Consider the following 20,160-nt stretch of genomic DNA (forward strand, 5'->3'; position numbering starts at 1 on the left):
AGAACAGACAGCTACTGTGTTTTTGGCAGCCTTCAGGAGAAATCGGCTCTGACTGACAGAGTTTTAAAACGTACAGGTTCCACAAAAAACTAAGACAAGAGTTGGCAAGTACGAATGGCAAACGCACAGGCAAACAAGCCTGATCAGAGCCAAGATGGTGTCAGGAAACAGAGCAGGGGAGAAAGATCTGCCTTTTTTTTTGGTGTTTCCAAACAGAGGCCCTGACATTTGAGAGTTGAGCTTACTGAACCAGAAATGTTATCTATCCTACAGTGGTGGGGAGCAGATTATGATTGATGGATTCTGAACAACTTAAAAGCACTTTGACTGAGAGGAAACTGAATTTATGGCTCTGGCTGTCTCATCTTTAGAACCTCAACCAGGGTCGGATCACCGATCAGTGCCCGCACGCCACCTGAGCCAGAAACAATGTCCCAGAGGCGACGCAGTGGTAATCAATCACCATCTCCCTGTGTGATGTCACATCCCACCTGCACTGTCCGCTGAGCGTGTCGCAGCTCACGTCGGGCGAGTCGATGCCGGGGCGGGAGCAGTTGCAGACTTCACAGCCGACCAGAGGGTGGCAGCCGAACGTCTGGGGTTCGCACTGGGTGCACTCGGGCTGCAGGGTCCTCGGAGGGCAGATGCAGTCGCCGGTCACAGGCTCACATAGCCTGGTACCGCAGCTACAGGCTGCAGGGGGAGACCACAGGCAGTTACAGGCAGTTACAGGCCAGACAGAAGCCTTCAGAATCAACGTTTCCAAAACACAACAGAGGGAGAAAAGAAGATAAACAAACACTTTTGGAGGTTTTTGAAACCGAAAAGATTTGTCTTTTTTTTTGGCCTTCAGGGGGTTCATATCTTCTTTACTTGGAATCTCAGACTTTATATTTTATACAGTTTTGGTCACAGATTGACTTGTAAGGCTAAATCAACTGAATGTTTTTTGAGATATTTAAAAAAAAATGCATGAATTCACAACCGGTATGATTAAGGCTAATTATTTGTTCACCAGATCTCATGGTGCAGAACAGCACTTGTTACTGGATGCAGGGTGGTGCTGCAGCATTCAATTATAATAAATAAGATAAATAAAATTGGCATTGGAAAAATAAAGGAAATTCATCAGTGAGGGAGTGGTTTGACGATACGGTGTGTTACAGACTGATAGATGAAAACATGGGGCCCTTATACAACTGGACCCTGACACACTGGTGGGCTGCACCTTTTCCTTTTAATTCTATCCATTAGTCTACATCTGTATGCATGTATTTGTATATGTGTACCAGACTTCCTGCTGTACTGCTATGGTGTGTGCATATGTCTGAAAATCAATAAAAAGTGAATTACAAAAAAAAAAAAAAAAAAAAAGGTTATTATGTGTTGGCCAATCAGAGACTCACGTCTGCAGTTGGGGAAGCCCCAGTAGCCCGTGGCGCACATGGAGCAGTCTCGGCCGATGACGTTGGGTCTGCAGCGGCACTGACCACCGAACGTGTTGCAGGTGTCGCTCTCGGCGCCGACCTCGTGACAGGCGCACGGCATGGCGCCGTTGTTGAAGAAGGCCGACAGGGACACGGCCGAGCTCAGGCAGAACCTGGAGGCGGTCGCGGGGCTGAGGGAGAAGGAGTCATGTTAATTCACGTACAACCGGGAGCCGGCTCTCTGCGGCACATAATGAGCTCCTTCTCCTGCTGAACTACTGACTTGATGTAGAAGCTGTTTTGGCCACAGCTGCTGATGAAGTCGTAAGATTTGTCCAGAGGTTCCTCGTTCAGGTAGCTGGAGCTGTAGCTGCTCTGAGGCACGACCAGCACGTAATCCTAGGAACACATGGCACATCCCATAAAGTACTGTATTTATTAACAGCAAACATCTGCTGCTGCAAAGTTCTCTAGCTGCTTACTACTACTGAACTACTTTACAATTCATCTGTGTATAAAGTTTGTTAATGTTAAACATTAACAAACTTTATACACAGATTTAAACTTTAAATGGATACTTCAACATTTTGGCAAATTGGCCCATTGCCATAATCCCTATAGTTTTAGCAGTAGGTTCGTTACCTTTAATTGTCGGTGCAAACTATTTTTAGAACGGTGGAGCAGAGCTGTGAGCTGCTCAGAGCTACGCTACGGAGGCTAATGGAATTTTTTGGTTTCCCGCATCAAACTCATCAAATACACAATCCAACAACTCCAAAACGCTCTGGTGGACAAGTTGTGACCTGCACATTCACCACGCTATGAGATAATAACACAACGTTACCAGACAGAGTTGTTTTAGAAGTAAAATCATGCAAAATAGCTGATGCGCGTTCCTGTCAGGGGCAGTTTTCTGGCAAGCAGTCTCTGCATTTGCCTCGAGAACAACTCTGTCTCGTAACGTTCCGTTATTATCTCATAGTGTGGTAAATGTGCAGGTCACAACTTGTCCACGAGAGCGTTTTGGAATTGTTGGATTGTGTATTTGATGAGTTTGATGAGGGAAACCAAGAAATCCCATTAGCCTCCGTAACGTAGCTCTGAGCAGCTCGCGACTCTGCTCCGCCGTTCTAAAAATAGCTTGCACCGACAAATAAAGGTAACGAACGTACACGATTATGGCCAAATTATGGGCCAAATTGCCAAAATGTTGAACTATCCCTTTAAATGCAAATGCCCCACAGGACCTGAATGCAGCAGCAGTGAAACAGATGTGTGGCAGAAGATATGAAGGTTTTGTTGTGGAAATAGTGAAAATATCTTTGTGTAAACATGATAATGATGAGGAAGAGACTTCAGAATAAAAGCCAATACAGACCACAGGAGATTTTACAGAATGAGAGGTGAGGGAATGAGGCAGTAAATCTCACCAGCCACAGCGTCTTGCCTGCAGGAATCTGGACCGTGAGGAAGACCTCGTGGTCCGTCACATCCAGAATGATCTGATTCTCAGAGATTAGGACGTTACGGCAGCCGTAAGCGTGGGGACAGAAGGAGGCGTTGGCGTGACCTACGGGGCAAAGTCAAATTCACTGAATATGTTTTCGACAGAAGTGAGATTTGATGTTCTGATTTTTTTTGTGTTCTCTGTCTCTGACTGGAGCACACGCTGCTGGAAGACCCCGTATGTCAAACGCACCGTGCCAGATTCGTCCTCCATTAATGTAGACCTGCACGGGATAGGTGGGGTGGAGAGGCTGGTGGTAGTGGAGGATGAAGACGTAGCGCCCCAGGGTATGGACGCGAGTTGAGAACACCGCAGCATTCTGGGTAAAGTGGGTGATAGAAGAAGAGAAGTAAAAAGGAAGAAATATTCACAATCATGAAATTTGAGTTGATGATTAACTGCCACACTAATAATTGTGATGAACAATTTAATTGTCTTTTCCTGATCATTTTATGCCACTATTATAGTATAAGCCTTAAAGGGATAGTTCAACATTTTGGCAATTGCCAAAATCCCTATAGTCATAGCAGTAGGTTCATTACCTTTAATTATCGGTGCATGTTGTTTTGAGATCAGCGGGGCAGAGACGTGAGCTGCTCAGCTAACACAATGGAGGTGAGTGGTACAGGTCCCATGTCCCTCATCAAACTCATCAAATACACAATCCAACAACTCCAAAATGCTCTCTTGTGACCTGCACATTCACCACGGTATGAGATAATCATGTATAATTATGGAATATAACGACACATGAAGCAAATACTCAGAACTACTTTTGAAATCACTCCGCCAGCAGCCGTGTCTTGAATGTAGTTCCAGCTGCATCTGCCTCGAAAACAACTCTGTCTCGTAATGTTACATCATAGTTTCATAGCGTGGTGAATGTGCAGGTCACAACTTCTCCACGAGAGTGTTTTGGAGTTGTTGGATTGTGTATTTGATGAGTTTGATGAGGGACAGGGGACCTGTACCATCCACCTCCATTGTGTTCACTGAGCAGCTCACATCTCTGCCCCGCTGATCTCAAAACAACATGCACCGATAATTAAAGGAAATTAACCTACTGCTATGACTATAGGGATTATGGTAATAAGAGAATTTGCTAAAATATTGAACTATCCCTTACTTAATAATACTCATACTCCTTATGAAGAAGAAGACACAGTTACTGGCATTAAACATTGGAACACATAAATAAAAACTGACTTTAGGCTAAATCCATTATGCTAATGTCAATAGATGCTCACCTACTGGCAAATACAAGAAATGAAGCACCTCAAGATAAACTGTACTCATGTGTCATTAAACCAAAGAACAGGAGAAAACGACAAGGAAATAGTGATGGAAACATGACACTGCAAGTTTGATCCAGCTGTTCTTATACAGATGAATGGAAACAATTTGAACCATTATGCAAAATAATTGCGATCAGGCAATTATGTAATAATTGTGACATTCCTACCTGCACTGAGTCCAGCCTGACGTGGTCGCTGTGATCCGCGGCGTGCGGGGGTCTGTCCCCTCCGCTCCAGGTCGACTCGTCTCCCTGGGGTGCGTGCAGGGGAGGGGCCGCGGCGGGGGAGGCCAGGATGGGCTCCTGCATGGAGGAGCTCTGGCCGTCCTTCAGGACCAGAGAGTCCGACGGGGTCTGGAAGCGCGACGCGGAGCAGGAGGAGCTGCAGCAGGGACGGGGGGGGGGGGGGAGAGGACGGTTAACAGGGATGTTAATCTGGCAGCGTTTACAGCCGTGAACGTTCAGCGTTACTTTACCTGTCAGCTGCAAACTGTCCGTGAGCGCTGATGCAGTGGACTTTAGGCTCGATGTACTCCATGGTGAACTGGTCTTTGGGCACCAGGTACACTTTGTGCTGCAGACGATGAACAAACACACATGTGAGCTTTTTTAACAGCAGTGTGCACCGAAGGCTGGAGCCATAAATAAATTGAAAATATCCTTAAATGTGAGATATAAAATGTTTTTTCATTTTTTTATGCAATTATATCAAAAGGAATTATTATTATTATTTTTTTATTTTTATTTCATTGTACAGGCTGAATTGCTCATTACCATTCAGTTAACTAAGAAAAGAAACTCACATAGCCATTGTATTCAGATATATGTAATCCTATGTCTATTGAGGCAGTGAAATGCATATAATGATCATATATTATGTGATTATCGTGAACTTAATATGTCTAATTACACGTCTCTATGACGGTCCTGATCATTTGAACAGTGTAGATATTTGTGGTTGATATGTTTCTGATCTAAAACTTAAATTAATTTGTGATTTACTTTGACAATCACATTTTTTCTCTTTTACTATATCAATAAATGAGATCATTAAGTGATCTCTGCACTCTATGCCTGATCATGTGACTTGTCACTCACTCACTTGACGTGTGTGTGTGTGTGTGTGTGTGTGTGTGTGTGGGGGTCCTCACCAGGAAGAAGCTTGCACGGTCAGAGATGAGCTGGACCTCAGCATCAGCAGGCAGAGAGAAGGCAGCTACTCTGTTCTGACCGTCGATGGCCACAGCCCGACACAGGAAGCTACACACAGCAAACACACACACGGTGATTAAGAGCTGTTGACACATTTGATGAAGCCGAGACAGTCACGGTAAACTGTGAACCAGCTGAGTCCACACACAAGCTTCTCCCCCTCCTCCACCCAATCCAATATGGCGACGACAATGAACATAAAATGATGCCTGAACCTGAACGCACCACTCCGGATCAACAGAACCTGGGCCCGTATTGATAAAGCTTCTTAGAACCACTCCTAACTCCTAACCACTTCTTTTTTTGCTAAAAGCTGCACTTAAAACGTAGTTATCAAGCATCTTAGTCACACCTCTAGCAAAGTGTAGGACAGATTTTTTTTTTTTGCCCTTTAATGGACAGGACAGTTGTGAGAGAGACAGGAAATGGGAGGCAGAGAGGGGGGGGGGGTGACACACAGGATAGGGCCGCTCGGCGCGGGATTCGAACCGGGGTCGCCTGCAGTGAGGACTGTAGCCTCAACACATGGGGCAGGTGCTCTACCAGCTCACCTAAACACCGCCCCAGTAGGACATCGTTTTAATATGTCTCAGAGCTAAGTTACGACTATGGCTATGTGCCGTAAATGGAATTGTGGATGACGTCACTTCAAAATTTATAGGAATGACCAATCGCTGAATGGAATCCCTTATCTAAGAATATAGAAATATCTCAGTGAATAGTTAAATGGCCAATGGGAGTGTATATTCAACTATATTTTGACAATAATCTACAAAATAATAGAAAATATTTACATTGGGAATGAATGTAAAATAAATGGTTCATAATCTTGCCAAATTATTAATTCAGCGTTACACTGTTACATTTTTCCAGTGGCGAGAAATCAAAGCACTGTGATGACTTTTAATTCTGCCGTAAAAGCTCTGCTTCGTGAGGTTATTGGTGAGGTGACGTCCCTTATTAAATCCGTGACATGGATGAAACCAGCCTCAGTGCCATTATGGCAAGCCAGACTGGATATGAGTTGCAGATATCTGACTGTAATTCAGTTTTGCCTCGTCAAAAAGAACATTTCAGATATCCGCAACTACGTTCTTCCTAGGACAAATGACGTCACTTTTGTCATTCATGTGTATGGGGTTTGTCATTATAGATATCTATAATTCAGTTGCAGATAACCACTATGTGAATTACAGATATCTGTAACAGAATTACGACTAGTACTAATACCAGTTCAAGATATCTACAATTTGATTCTAACTAGTCATAATTTCAGTTCAAGATATCTTTAATTACCTCAATTAAAGATATCTACATGTTCCTTTTCAGGTATCTTAAATTAAGTTTTGACTAGGCGAAATGACGTTGTAACTGGAATTATAACTATTCAAAATGACGTTGTAGGTATCTCGAACTGGAATTAGGAATAGTCATAATTCAGTTACAGATATCTGTAGATGACAAACCCCATACACATGAATAGCAAAAGTAACGTCATTTGTCCTAGGAAGAAGTAGTTGCGGATATCTGAAATGTTCTTTTTGACTATAGGCAAAACTGAATTACAGATATCTTGAATGAAATATCCAATATATCCAATATTCAGAATGTGATTACGACTAGTCAGAAAGACGTTGTTGATATTTACAATGTTAATTCCGGATAGTCAAACTTAGCTTCTAAATGTTAAATCTGCTTGCCATAGTGCCATCCCCTACTGGCAACTGCTAACCACTTAGGACACCTCTGGAAGTCTCTTAGATGTCTGGGGGAGTAGGAGTGGTTCTTATAGACTTAAAAGAAAGTTAATAAATAGCTTTCATTTTTAAGTTTGAGAGTAGGACTAAATTCCACAAATTCTCAGCACTTAAGACTACAATGGCGCTCTAAGACGCTTGATAACTACGTCCCAAGTCAGATCAGGGATCCTCTCTGTACCTGTATTTGCACTGCAGCAGGGTGACGCTGTGCTGGCGTGCACGAGATCCCGGCGTGTTAACGGCCACAGACAGAGTTTGCGGCAGCTCCTCCTCTGTGGAATATTCCACCACCAGGACGTACTCTCCTGCAGACGGCAGGTGGCTCTGCATCTCCACACTGATCTGTAGCACAAGTACAAAAGAAAAAAAACAAAAAACGGTCAAATCAAAACCGACAGGTCACAGAACCCTCATGTCACGCTAACTTTTCCCACACTTCAAATCTCTTACATCGTAGCCGCTGCACACGGCCATGTCGGGGTGCCGCGGGGTGACCTTCTCGGTCGGGCAGGGGCGGGGCAGGTGGTTGTCGTGGCGACAGCTGGCGTCGTTGCCAGAGATGGAGGGGAAGGAGTCCAGAGAGAGATACCTGTACAGCAGACAGCTGGGGGGACAGAGAGTTGGCCTAATATTAAGAGCTGAATAAGTGGTGAAGGTCAAAACCTGTTTCACCCGATGAGTGACTTCAATTAAAGGGGTAGGCAGGGTTTATTTTAAATACAAAATATTCAGTTTTTTCAAGAAAATGGTGTTTTCCCATTCAGCTGTCAGTAAGGACAGGGTCTGGGTGTTTGGAGAGATCACAGTGTTTCTCTATGTCTCTGTATGCAGCAAAAGCCTACGGCTCCCAGCCGGCCCTTCAACCAATCAGGAACCCCCAGGACAGGATACATTTGATTGGTCAAAGATACCGGGAGCTGTAGGCTTTTTTTCAAAAATAAATCCTGCCTACCCCCAGCTTTAATTATTTAACATTTTGGTGATTAAGCTGTAATGTTGTAATGAGCTATAACATGAAAGTCAATGAGTTTTAGCTGTTTCCCAGGGTCGCTAAGCTAACTGCTGCTAAATGTAGCTTTATTTACTGATGTGGCACATGAGAACAGTGTTGAATTTCAGGTTCCACACCATGAATTATTATGCAGCAAATTGCTCCTTATTTAATGAAATACATGTGTGCGTATTTACTTCTGGCTGGCGTCAGGTGCAGCGCTGTAGGTGCAGGGCTCTGTGACCTTGATCTGCAGGATGGGAGCTTCGTAGTAGGCGCTGGGCAGCAGGACCAAGTAATCCTGAGGACCAGTTAGAGCAGTTTCATTTCACAGTGAAAACATGAACACATTTCTTTTTAGTTTCGTTTATTTATTTGCTTTATTTATTGAAAAAAAAGAGGAAATAAAAACAGTTAAATACAAAAAATAATGCAACTCCTGAATAAAAGGGGGCAGAGAGAAGCTAACTTATGTAGTTTACCCCTTTTTTTTCCAGGAAATATTTTTACAAATTAAATAATGTAGGCATCAAAACAAAAGAAAGAAGAAAAAAAAATGAATAAAATAAATTCAAGTAATGGCATATATACTATATATATATAGAACTTGAATCACTGATGCAATTTTTTTTTGCGCTGTTACTTTATTAGTCTATTTATCCTATTTATTTATCATTCATTTCTTCCTGTCGGCCAGTCCAGTGTTGTGTATGTTATTCTGTGTATATTTGTTTACGACACTGAGGCCACTGGCAATTTCATTGTATTCCTTTGTTTTACAATGACAATGCATGCATGTAAATGCATACACCTCTACTTTCAGTCCATATAAGATTAAAATTAGTTTAAAACCAGGTCGTATTACTGTATTAAACTGGCTTTAATTGTTTTGTTTTTTTTAAATATGTGATTAAATATATGATGTTTGATCCTGATTCGTTGGTTTCCTTCATGTTGGTGGGAATTTACAGCCATTCTGGTCTTTATCACGACAAATTGACAGACTTTCTGGGCTAAAGAGCCTGTGTGTGTGCATGTGTGTCTCACCAGTAGGATTCCCTCAGCCTCTATAACCACAGTCCAGGTTCCAGGGTTCAGCACGAACGGCTCCACAAAGTTATTCTGAGGAACGTTGACAAAAGTCGGCTCCACACTGGGAGCGAAGACGATCTGTTTGCTCTGTTCTGAGCCTGGAAAACATTTACACACACCAGACATGTAGAGTGAAAACTGTAAGTGCAGTTGAAAGGAAAAAAAAACAAACAAAACACGTTACATTTCAAGAGACAATTTAATTTTACAATAAAATGTGATAAATATACAAAATATAATTCTTGTGTGAGCGGGAGATTCGGCTCGAACAACACACACATACATATGTCTGCGTCTACTGATCTATACACAGTCAGAATCATTCATACTGAAGCTCTTCTGTGATTGGTGGAGACCTACCTCTGCGGTTCACCTGATAGGCTGTTATTTTACCACTGGAGGTGGCGCCCTCAGAGTTTACATATCTTAGGATGAAGCGCGTCAGATAGACATCCGCCTCGCTCACATAAACCTGAAGCTTCACTGCCGTCTACGAGAGTCGAGAGTGGGAGGAGAGGAGGAGGGAGGGAGAGAGGGAGGAGAGGAGGAGGGAGGGAGGGTAGGGGATAGAAGAGGTGAATCCCTCTTGTCTGAAATCCCTGATCCTGCGCCCTGACCTGTGGCCCTTTGAAGGTGACAGAGGGACGGAGGAGAGGCCGCCACCGCTACCGACACATGCACACACACAAACACACACCACTCAGGCCATTCGTTCCCCCGTGCAGCACTCACAGTTACCACAATAGTTGTTCCAGCCGTCCTCTATGACCGACACCCTGCCCCGGACATCCGAGTCCCCCCAGTGGGCGTAACGCAGAACCACATGGAAAAGGTCTGGAGAGCTGACCGACACCGACACCAACACCTTGGACTGTCGCAGGAGCCCACAAGCCAGAGAGGAGAGAGGATGGAGAGGAAGAGGAAATGAGAGGCAAGAGGTTGGAGAAAAGAAGATGGGAAATAAAAGAAGGGATGGGGAGGGGCGAGGCATGACATGAAAACACCAACACACACCAAGAGAAAAGCCAGTCACCACACACACACACACACAACCACCAACATGTTCCTCTCTGGATTTGCACTTCCCAGCAAAAACATCCACATGAGCTGAGCAGTGGTGGTATGTTAATGTGTATTTATGTCCCTCATATCTTTTAGTAGGACGTGCTGAGGAGTGAGTCCACCACAGAGGAACTGTCAGCCATGGAGCATGCTGTCTGATTCATGCAGGAGGAGCTTTAAATGATGGGCCACAGTCATAACAATACACATGAGCACAAAATCATCACACAGCATCATCGTAACATTACATGTGTTGAAAAAACATTTTCATTTCATTTCATTTGCTTTTTTTTGTTGCTGTTTTTGAAAGAAAAACAATAAACCTAATACATATTAGTAGAGACGCATCTCAATAAATTAGAATATCATGGAAAAGTTAATTTATTTCAGTAGCTCAAACTCATATACAGTAATATAGATTACACACTTCATTTCTTTTAATTGTAATGATTATGGCTTATATTTAATGAAACCCCAAAAGTAGTCCATTTAGAAAAAAAAGTATCTCAAACAATTTGAATATTGAAACAGTCCACTATTGTAACCTAATGATGTCACACTCTAATCGGCTGATTAACTCCAAACAGCCTTTAAATCAAAACCAATCCGATCCAGTCCAATCAGGCCCTCAGGATGAATTTGCCAAGTTTGAAAATTACATAGAAAACAGAAGAGGCATAATACTGTTGAAATTGCACATATTTTTATCAAGTTTTGTAAAAAGATAGTCCATTAACTGTAAACATGTTAATAATGTACGAAAGCAAAGAGAAAAATTCAAAGCTCTTTTTATTAATAGGTTATCATGCTATTATTTAACTGGTCGGGGCCACTTGAGATCAAATTGTGCTGTGGCCCCCTGAACTAAAATGAGTTTGACACCCCTGCTTTAAATGGTCTCTTCATCTGGATCAGTAGCTACACTGTCATGGAGAAGACTGCTGACATCATATTCTACTTCATTGAGATGCATCTGTATATCAAGTGTATAAGTGTTGTATAATAGTATAGTAATATTAGATATAAAGCCTCAACTTTTTTGGGTAGAATTTTGGGTGTGTTTGCGTCATTCAAACGTTCTGTGTTCACCTTTAATCCATTTTCACTTTCAGCTTCTGTATCCGGACTCTATAACCAGAGAGTGAGGAGGTGTTGGTGTTCCTACCTGGATTGGAGACATCTGAGCATAACCTCTCCAGCTGAAGTCTCTGAACTCCAGGGGGTTGTAGCCAAATCGGACCGGTCTGCCGTCCAGCATGGTCCCCTCCTCGATCTCGAACTTCAGGTGATGGAGGTCTGGGAAGTAATGATCTGGACGAGCTCTGATCACACGGGAAAGTCCATTTAGACATGTGCTTTTTCCCTGTCAGGACCAGTTAAGTGTCTGTTTGGTCAGGTTTAGTTCAGGTTTCTGTCCTGGTCCTCGTCACTTCCTGTTTTACTTTGAAGTCTGGTGTCACCCTTGTCAAGTTTCCTGCCGTTTCCCCATTTTTCCTTGAGTATTTCCCAGTGAGCCTGATAGTTCCTCCTTTTAAAAAGTCCTCAGTGATGTGCTGATCATGTTTCTGATTAATCATATTTACATTTTTTATCGAAATACTGTAATGTTTCCTGTACTTCAAGTTGCTGCATTTTATTTCTGGGGTTTACGGTATATGAGCTGTCTGTCGGGTTATTTACATCTCTATTCTACTGTACTGGAAGTCAAATGAGACTCACATAAATCCTTTCTACATATTTACTGGATGGAAGGAGTCTCTATAGTAAAATTGAACTATGGGAAATGTAGTCTTACTTTTAAAATCCACAACCTTTGATGTGAAAAACAAAGTAGAATTTGACTAAATATCACCGTGCCCATGCACTGATGTTTAAGAGATGCTGCTGGTAGAACTCACAGGTTACACTTGGCTCCCTCCACGTTGGGTCTGCAGCGACAGCGGCCGTTCCTCTCCCCGCAGGACTGACCCGCCGCGCCCCCGATGTCGCACTGGCAACCTGAACGCACAAAAAAAATCCAAAAACATACGCATGAGCGTCACGTTAACAAATAAAAGAGAGCAGCATCACAGCTGATGAGCACTCACCCTGGCAGCCAAAGTAGCTCTGCTCCTGCAGGTTGTAGTATCCGTCCTTACAGGTGGAGCAGGTCCCGCTGCAGGCGTTGGGCTTACAGTGACACTGGCCAGTTTCCTGTCAGGCACAACAAACACGTCACTCAGTACGTTTACAATGCACAGCTAAGTGGAGCTCTGCTCACATCTTGATTTGAGCGTTCTGTCCTTGTCCCAGTATAAATACAACAGAGAAAATTGAATAACTGATGGCGATTTGCATCGTTTCAGCAGGTTAATACAGACCCTGCCCAGTTGACTTTACTGTCACATAGTAAAAAACTGAAAATAATAACACCTAACTAAGGTTCCCGACCGGATGCGGCGGTCCAGGTCCAGGCTGAAAATATACAAATGACTGGGGTCGACCACGGGCTTGGTTGCCCTGTGTGAAATACACTGAATCAGCACTGATGCATCAGTACAGGTGCTTTTTTTTTGCCAGGTTCAGGCGGCTTCTTTGCTTCACTTTGTGTCGTCTCTACTGTTGTGAAGCATGCGTACATGCATTGTCCAGTTTCAGTCAGATAAAGGTGTTTAAATGCAGAAGAAAACCAGTTCCCAGTCGCATCAACTGGGTGTTTTAGTCAGATTTGGAGAAGTCCAGTATTAGTCGGACAAACGCGTTTACATGCACTTCACTTAATAATTAATATTTTTCAACTGTCAGGTATGTTGTCAGAATGAAACCAAGAGACTTTTCTTACAGGACTTGAAGTCCTCATTAGGGCTTCCCCTGACCAAAGATTTTAGTAGTCATTTAGGTCAATTAGTCGACTAATCGACCCAGCAGTGATGCGTGCTTTCACGTCGGAGTCTCCAAACCAGAAACGTCTGAAAGAGTTGCTTTTGACAAAAAAAAAAGGGACCTGTCGCACCATGAAAAAAAAAAAAAAACTGACAGCGAGTGAGTGTTACGACTTCCTGTATCTGGCCCTTCAAATTAAAAGCCCTATAGCCTTTCATATACAGTTAAGTCATATTGATTTTGACTTGACAAGACACAGCTCCAAATGTCTGTTTTGTTTTCCTGCGACCAATCGACCAATTAAATTTTGGTCGACTAATGACTTTTTGGTCGACTGATGCTTGGTCAACTATTTGGGGTCAGGCTAGCCCTGGTCATCACACTGACAGGAAGTGCAGTACAGTTAAGAGGAAACTCACCTGTGCGCACTCTGCGACTCCACTCAGAGTCCCTGCAATGTGGCACTCACAGTCTGCAGGAGGAGGCAGACACACACACACACACACACACACACACATAACACGTTACTTCATTTCTGAGCTCTTTTACTCTGGTGAGACATTATGTGGTCGTGTGTGTGACAGTGTGTGTGTAGTATATCTCACTGGAGCATCCCTCAGGAGTGTCAGGAGAGAGGTTCCAGTACAGAGGTTTACATCTGTCGCAGGCCGGACCCTCCGCATGACGACGACACTCACACTGACCCTGAGTGACGGACACAGCAAGTCGACCAATGAGTTCAGTTTGACGGTGAATATCTGATTTGAAATCCTGTGTCTGTGTTTCATTGTGTCTCATTAACGATCACTCACCACCGATGGCTGCGGCCCGTACTGAACAGAGCCGGCAGGGTGACAGCTTCCAGCTTCACACAAGAGGGAAAAACAAAAACCATGACTCAGCTGGTTAGAAAACTGATGTGTCACTTCTTGGCATGTTTAACATTCAGATTTATTCAACACTGACTTAAATAACACACTCTGTCTGCCTGGACATGATGATAAAATGTCCGTGGTTCATTTAAAACCTGTATGTGTGTGACTGTGTGATTAGCTGTCCCACCTGACTTCTATTATGTGTGTGTATATGTGTGTGTGTGTGTGTGTGTACCTTGGCAGTTGGGGAAGCCGTAGGAGCCGTGTGCACAGCTGTCACACTTGAGTCCCACTACATTGGGCCGACACACACACTGTCCCGTCACCTGGTCACAGCTGGAGTAATGAGAGCCGTCTGCAGAACATTGGCAGGCTGCAACACACACACACACACACACACACACACACACACACACACACACACACACACACACACACACACACACACACACACACACACACACACACACACTTCATCAACTCCACATCAATAATAGACTGACATATTTACATATTTTTATTAATAATATAAAAAAGTTCTGTTTCAGGATAATAACACTAATGACTCAATAATACACATCTATAAATCAAGTGTAATGCCTTATTTATTATATATATATTTTTTTAACTTATATGTTATTGTATGTGTCAGGTGTATTTTATTATATCATTTTATTGTTGTATTTTTGCAATCTTTTATATTATTGTACAATACAATGTACAATAATAAAATCTTTGTGTTTATATATATATATTTTTTAAGGGATAGTTCAACATTTTGGCAAATTGGCCCATTGCCATAATCCCTATAGTTTTAGGAGTACCAGGTTCGTTACCTTTAATTGTCGATGTAAGCTATTTTTGTTTTCAAGGTAAATTCTTGCAAAACTGCTGATGCGCATTCCCGTTGGAGGCAGTTTTTCGGCAAGCAGTCTCTGCATTTGTCTCGAAAACAACTCTGTCTCATAATGTTCCGTTATTATCTCATAGCGTGGTGAATGTGCAGGTCACAACTTGTCCACCAGAGCGTTTTGGAGTTGTTGGATTGTGTATCTGATGAGTTTGAGTGAAACCAAGAAATCCCATGAGCCTCCGTAGCGTAGCTCAGAGCGGCTGGCGGCTCTGCTCCACCATTCTAAGAATAGCTTGCACCGACAATTAAAGCAGTACTAAAGAACTTTCAATATTGGTTGAGTTTGGCGGTGCCAGTGGCCCAAAGCGGTAGTGTTTTGCCTGAAGGAAGACTCCATTTCCCATGAGCACTAGCGCGTAGCGCCGTAAACATCTGATCTCCCGGTGCATGGAAATTAACAGAAGACGTCCAAACTAAGTTTCTGTTACCAGTGGATCATTTCACAGTAAACACACATACACAATCCGACGGAAAGGTGCCGCATTGCTGCTCCCTCCTCGTTGTGATTCACGAAAGTGAAAGTGAAACTTAAGTGAGAGCCGGTGTCCTACCATGCTCCTCAAAGCTGCTTAGTGCCAGTGAAGGCGATACAGACCATAATGATACAGACCCCCTCAGGCCATGACAGAGGTGTCATTCAACCTGTTGTAAGTCCATGTACCATCACAAAAGTTATGAAAATATTATATGAAGGTTGAAAAGTTCCCTAGTGTTGGTTTAAAGGTAACGAACCTACTCCTAAAACTATAGGGATTATGGCAATGGGCCAATTTGCCAAAATGTTGAACTATCCCTATGGGACATCATCAAATACTGGCCCCACTAAATGTACTTAGTTACTTCCCACCTCTGCTGTCAGTAAACATCAAGTATTAAAAGCAGTGTATCTAGCAGTGTATTCTCTCCACACAGTTTGGCTTTTTGAGACACAACGGGGTCAGCAGGACTTACGTGTGCAGCTCGGGTAACCGTAGTAACCAGGAGCACACTGGTCACATGACACTCCGCTGTAGTTGGGCCGGCAGTGGCAGTGACCCGAGGCGCTGCAGCTGGAGTCGATCGCGGTGCGAGGATCACAGGAGCACACTGACAACAACAACAAGACACACCGTCACCGTCAACACTCTGAGGCAGCGCACTGTTTTCTGATCGGAAGTGGAGGAAGTTCGGATCGCTTGAAGCATCTGTGTTTAGTTTGACTCCTCGCTGTGCGGTGCCAACAGACTAATGATCCAGGCTGTGTTATTATTACACTTTTCATAAACTGTGTCGTTCAGACTCGGCGTCAGAATATTGACTCGGTGTGGTCAGAAAACACACTACAGGAGAATCTAGTGCTCTGCATTCATTCATTCTGAAGAGACTTTAACAATCATAAAACTTAACAAGGCAATATAACACTTCATAAGCAGGTGTGTTAAGTTAACTGTTAACATGTGTGTCTGGCCACGTGAGTCCACATGTGGGCATTCCACCAGGATATTGGAGTTTCTCTTTTCATTACAGTACGTGGGGATCAGCAGGAACAGATGCATGAAATATCACTTTCTCTGCAAGTTTCTGTTTGTGTGTGTGTGTGTGTGTGTGTGTGTGTACCTTGACAGTTGGGGTAGGAATGGAATCCAGATCTGCACTGTTCACATCGAGGTCCCTGAAACTCTGGTTTGCACAGGCAGTGACCAGAGACATCGCAAACCTCAGGTAGAGAGCCAACTGAACTGCAGCCACATACTGCAGGGAGAGAGAGAGAGTTAGATTTCACTTACACATTAAGCATTCTTGATTATCTTGACACCAGGGATGAATGAAAGAAATCCTCAACCACAGCTGATGCAGTTTTACATTCCAATATCTATATTAAAGGGATAGTTCAACATTTTGGCAAATTCACCTATTGCCATAATCCCTATAGTCATAGCAGTAGGTTCACTACCTTTAATTATCTGTGCATGTTGTTTTGAGATCAGCGGGGCAGAGACGTGAGCTGATCAGGGAACACAGTGGAAGTGAATGGTACAGGTCCCCTGTCCCTCATCAAACTCATCAAATACACAATCCAACAACTCCACACGGCACTCTTGGACAACTTGTGACCTGCACATTCGCCACACTATGAAAAAATTTATAATTATGTAATATTACGACACATGACGCAAATACTCAGAACTACTTGCGCTTTTGAAATCACTCCACCCAGCAGTCGTGTCTGGAATGTAGTTCCGGCTGCATTTGCCTCGAAAACAACTCTGTCTCGTTATGTTACATTATTATTTCATAGCGTGGTGAATGTGCAGGTCACAACTTCTCAACAAGAGCGTTGTGGAGTTGTTGGATTGTGTATTTGATGAGTTTGATGAGGGAAACGGGACCTGTACCATTCACCTCCATTGTGTTCACTGAGCAGCTCACGTCTCTGCCCCGCTGATCTCAAAACAACATGCACAGATGATTAAAGGTAATGAACCTACTCCTGTGACTACAGGGATTATGGCAATGGGCCAATTTGCCAAAATGCTGAACTATCCCTTTAAGTGATGCAAGTGTAAGGACAGAGGAACCAGATCCTTATGACACTATGGGGTTAGAACAACTGGAAGTGGTCATGTGGTTGGTCACAGCCACAGCTGACTCACACTGGCAGAGTGGATAGTTGAAGTAGCCTGGTGCACACTGTTCGCACTGGTAACCCTGGAAACCACTCCGACACACACTGTGACCAGTCACCAAGTCACATGACCCCTCCAGACAGCCAGGACCCGAGCACTGACAGGCTGGATGGACACACACAAACAAACACACATGTTAACAGCCGCACTGACTGAAACAAGTGAAACTATTTACAGCAACTAACACGTCTATGTGGAATGTGTGTGTGTGTGTGTGTGTGTGTGTGTGTGTGTGTGTGTGTGTGTGTGTGTGGGTCACTCCTGGGTGGCAAACTAACAGCATAAATAAACAAAGTGACAAATAAAGCGCCTGGAATCTTTGGCGCCTGGAATTTGTCTATTTGTATTTGTGTGTGTTCACATGTCAAATAAATAGTCGACAATCTTTCAGACTAAAATAGCTGTAAATTCTGCATTCGAACAAACTGGACATGAGTCAAAGAGATGACTCAGTAGCAGCTGACCCTACTGTAAACCTTAGCAGGAAATGATGAAATATAACAACAATGAAGTAAATACATTAATACACTGATCATCATTAGTCATTGCTCTGGTGCTTTGTCCACTCATCTCTCCATCTCTCACCTTGACAGTTGAGTCCATGGAAACCTGGAGCGCAGGTGTCACAGTGGTCGCCAGTGAAGCCTGGCTTACAGACACAGGTTCGAGTCCGGGGGTCCGGCCTGCACGAGTTGTCCACGGTCCCAGCTGCACTGCACTCACAGTCTGCAGAGAGACGTCACACACTCAGTCTGAAGAGTTCATTTTATGAAACGCAAACTAGAAAACTCCCTGTGTGATTATAAAAGTAACTAATTACCAGGAAAAGTAACTATTTCATTACTTTTTTAAATAAAATGCTCAAATATACACTTGAACTCGCCCCCCTAACCCCCTAACCATAACCCTAACCTCCCGTTTATCTGGAACTAACCAACTCATTCAGTATTCCTCTACACAGGAGAGCTCCACGTCGTACACTTTAACGTACACTTAATTTTAACGTACACTTTAACGTGTGTATTATTTTGTGACGGGACTTCTTCAGTCAAGTAACGGCGCATTTTATTGTCAATAATGGTAACGCCGTTATACAGTAAGTCACTTTTTTGATTATTCATTGCTGTAAAAAAAAAAAAAAAAGTTGCGCAGTTAGCAACGCCATTATTTTATAATGCGAATGTGATTTTCATTCATGGACTGTGAACTGTTTCCTTCTAACAAATTGACTGATAAGATGAACTGTAAACTCCCTGCAGAGATCAGAGCTCAACACACACATGCATTAGGACATGTACAGAGAGACTCAGTGTCAGGTCTTACTGATGATCTCTCCGGCCGGCTTGGCCTCGCCGTTGTTGTTGTTGGTTGGGTAGGTGGGGATGGCTGGTGGAGAGAGAGAAATCAGATCAGAGGACAGAAAACAACTGATTGGAATCGAAGCTAAAGCAGCTCCTCTTTCTTTTTTTCTTAAATATTTTTATTCTATTGAGCAAGTGCCAACAGTACTTCCTTCAATACAGTACATGAATCATTTCATAGCTCAGCAGGTCAGTGGCGGGGTAATACAAACACATTTTATCATAGAGCAACATAAACTTCAGGGTTTGAAGCAGCTAAATGGATACAGAGAGGTGCTGGTTTAAATGAGTAATGATATTCCTAATAACAACAACCATCAGGCAGACACTGACAGATAAAAAGAAGAAGTGGTAGTAATAAATATGTTTCACCTAATCTCCACTTCTTATTGTTACTTACTGTTTTCTTGAAGGTTGATTACTTATTTTCTTACATGGAAAAAGAACCTGCGCTCTTCCCCCCTCCACTTTCAAAACCCTCCCCCCAACACACCCAGAACACACACACACACACACACACACACACACACACACACACACACTACACACATACTCAAAAGTTGATCCTACATACATATAATGCATTTATACACACATATGTGTTTCCCTATAGGGTTCACAGTCAAAGCTCTAGTGCTATTCGATTTTTTTCCTTCCTCTCTCTTAAATTTTTTCTCCTCCCTTTTCTTTTTTCGTTTTCCTTTTTTTTCTTCTTTCCTTCCCGCATTTCTTCCCTACCTCTTTTTTCCCCCTGTGTTATGCGTCATTGTATTTTTTTTTTATTGTTTTGCGTGTGTGTCTGCTCTGTCCCTGTGTTTAAGGTGCAGTTTCCTGAGGCCTGATTGAGGGGACCTGCATGATGCTGTGGGCTCGGCCTGTATAAGTGGGTTCTCCCCCAACTCCCTGGCCCAGGATCCCAGCTGTTGTTCGTGTTCTTGTGTTCAAATTTGAAAACTTGGATCCTTCTCCTACAGCGACATGCTACCCGGCTCTGTTTGTCGGTGTTGTGTCAAATCCCGGTTCCCTGTCCAGCTGTTTCTCCCCTACTGTTCCACGTAGCTCAGCCCCCAGATGTAGAATGTGCATTATAGAAGAGAAACACATTTCAGGACCTCTGACTTCTATCAACAGAACAGAC

The 20,160-nt window shown here is 43.3% G+C and overlaps 1 protein-coding gene across 2 annotated transcripts in view; it reads right to left on the bottom strand.

Annotated features, from left to right (window-relative positions):
• lama5 (laminin, alpha 5) overlaps positions 1–20,160 on the bottom strand; it is a 113,833-nt gene that overhangs the window by 32,796 nt on the left and 60,877 nt on the right. The window contains exons 11-35 of one of the 2 annotated variants that reach the window (XM_085780927.1): positions 18,985–19,047; positions 18,247–18,387; positions 17,629–17,766; positions 16,592–16,726; positions 15,947–16,081; positions 14,318–14,455; positions 14,020–14,072; positions 13,813–13,912; positions 13,627–13,679; positions 12,433–12,538; positions 12,244–12,343; positions 11,511–11,667; positions 10,022–10,154; positions 9,239–9,381; positions 8,389–8,492; positions 7,651–7,804; positions 7,379–7,542; positions 5,380–5,488; positions 4,705–4,802; positions 4,397–4,610; positions 3,127–3,253; positions 2,858–2,997; positions 1,711–1,826; positions 1,407–1,618; positions 492–693 (exon numbers count right to left, since the gene is read on the bottom strand). In XM_085780927.1, the coding sequence (XP_085637053.1) occupies positions 492–693; positions 1,407–1,618; positions 1,711–1,826; positions 2,858–2,997; positions 3,127–3,253; positions 4,397–4,610; positions 4,705–4,802; positions 5,380–5,488; positions 7,379–7,542; positions 7,651–7,804; positions 8,389–8,492; positions 9,239–9,381; positions 10,022–10,154; positions 11,511–11,667; positions 12,244–12,343; positions 12,433–12,538; positions 13,627–13,679; positions 13,813–13,912; positions 14,020–14,072; positions 14,318–14,455; positions 15,947–16,081; positions 16,592–16,726; positions 17,629–17,766; positions 18,247–18,387; positions 18,985–19,047 (3,235 nt within the window). Of the gene's footprint in view, positions 1–491; positions 694–1,406; positions 1,619–1,710; positions 1,827–2,857; positions 2,998–3,126; positions 3,254–4,396; positions 4,611–4,704; positions 4,803–5,379; positions 5,489–7,378; positions 7,543–7,650; positions 7,805–8,388; positions 8,493–9,238; positions 9,382–10,015; positions 10,155–11,510; positions 11,668–12,243; positions 12,344–12,432; positions 12,539–13,626; positions 13,680–13,812; positions 13,913–14,019; positions 14,073–14,317; positions 14,456–15,946; positions 16,082–16,591; positions 16,727–17,628; positions 17,767–18,246; positions 18,388–18,984; positions 19,048–20,160 lie in introns of both variants that reach the window. The other variant, XM_085780926.1, reaches the window with a different exon arrangement.

Source organism: Trachurus japonicus, chromosome 7, assembly GCF_045865225.1.
Source record: "Trachurus japonicus isolate A0001 chromosome 7, Traja_1.0".
Lineage (NCBI taxonomy): Eukaryota > Metazoa > Chordata > Actinopteri > Carangiformes > Carangidae > Trachurus > Trachurus japonicus.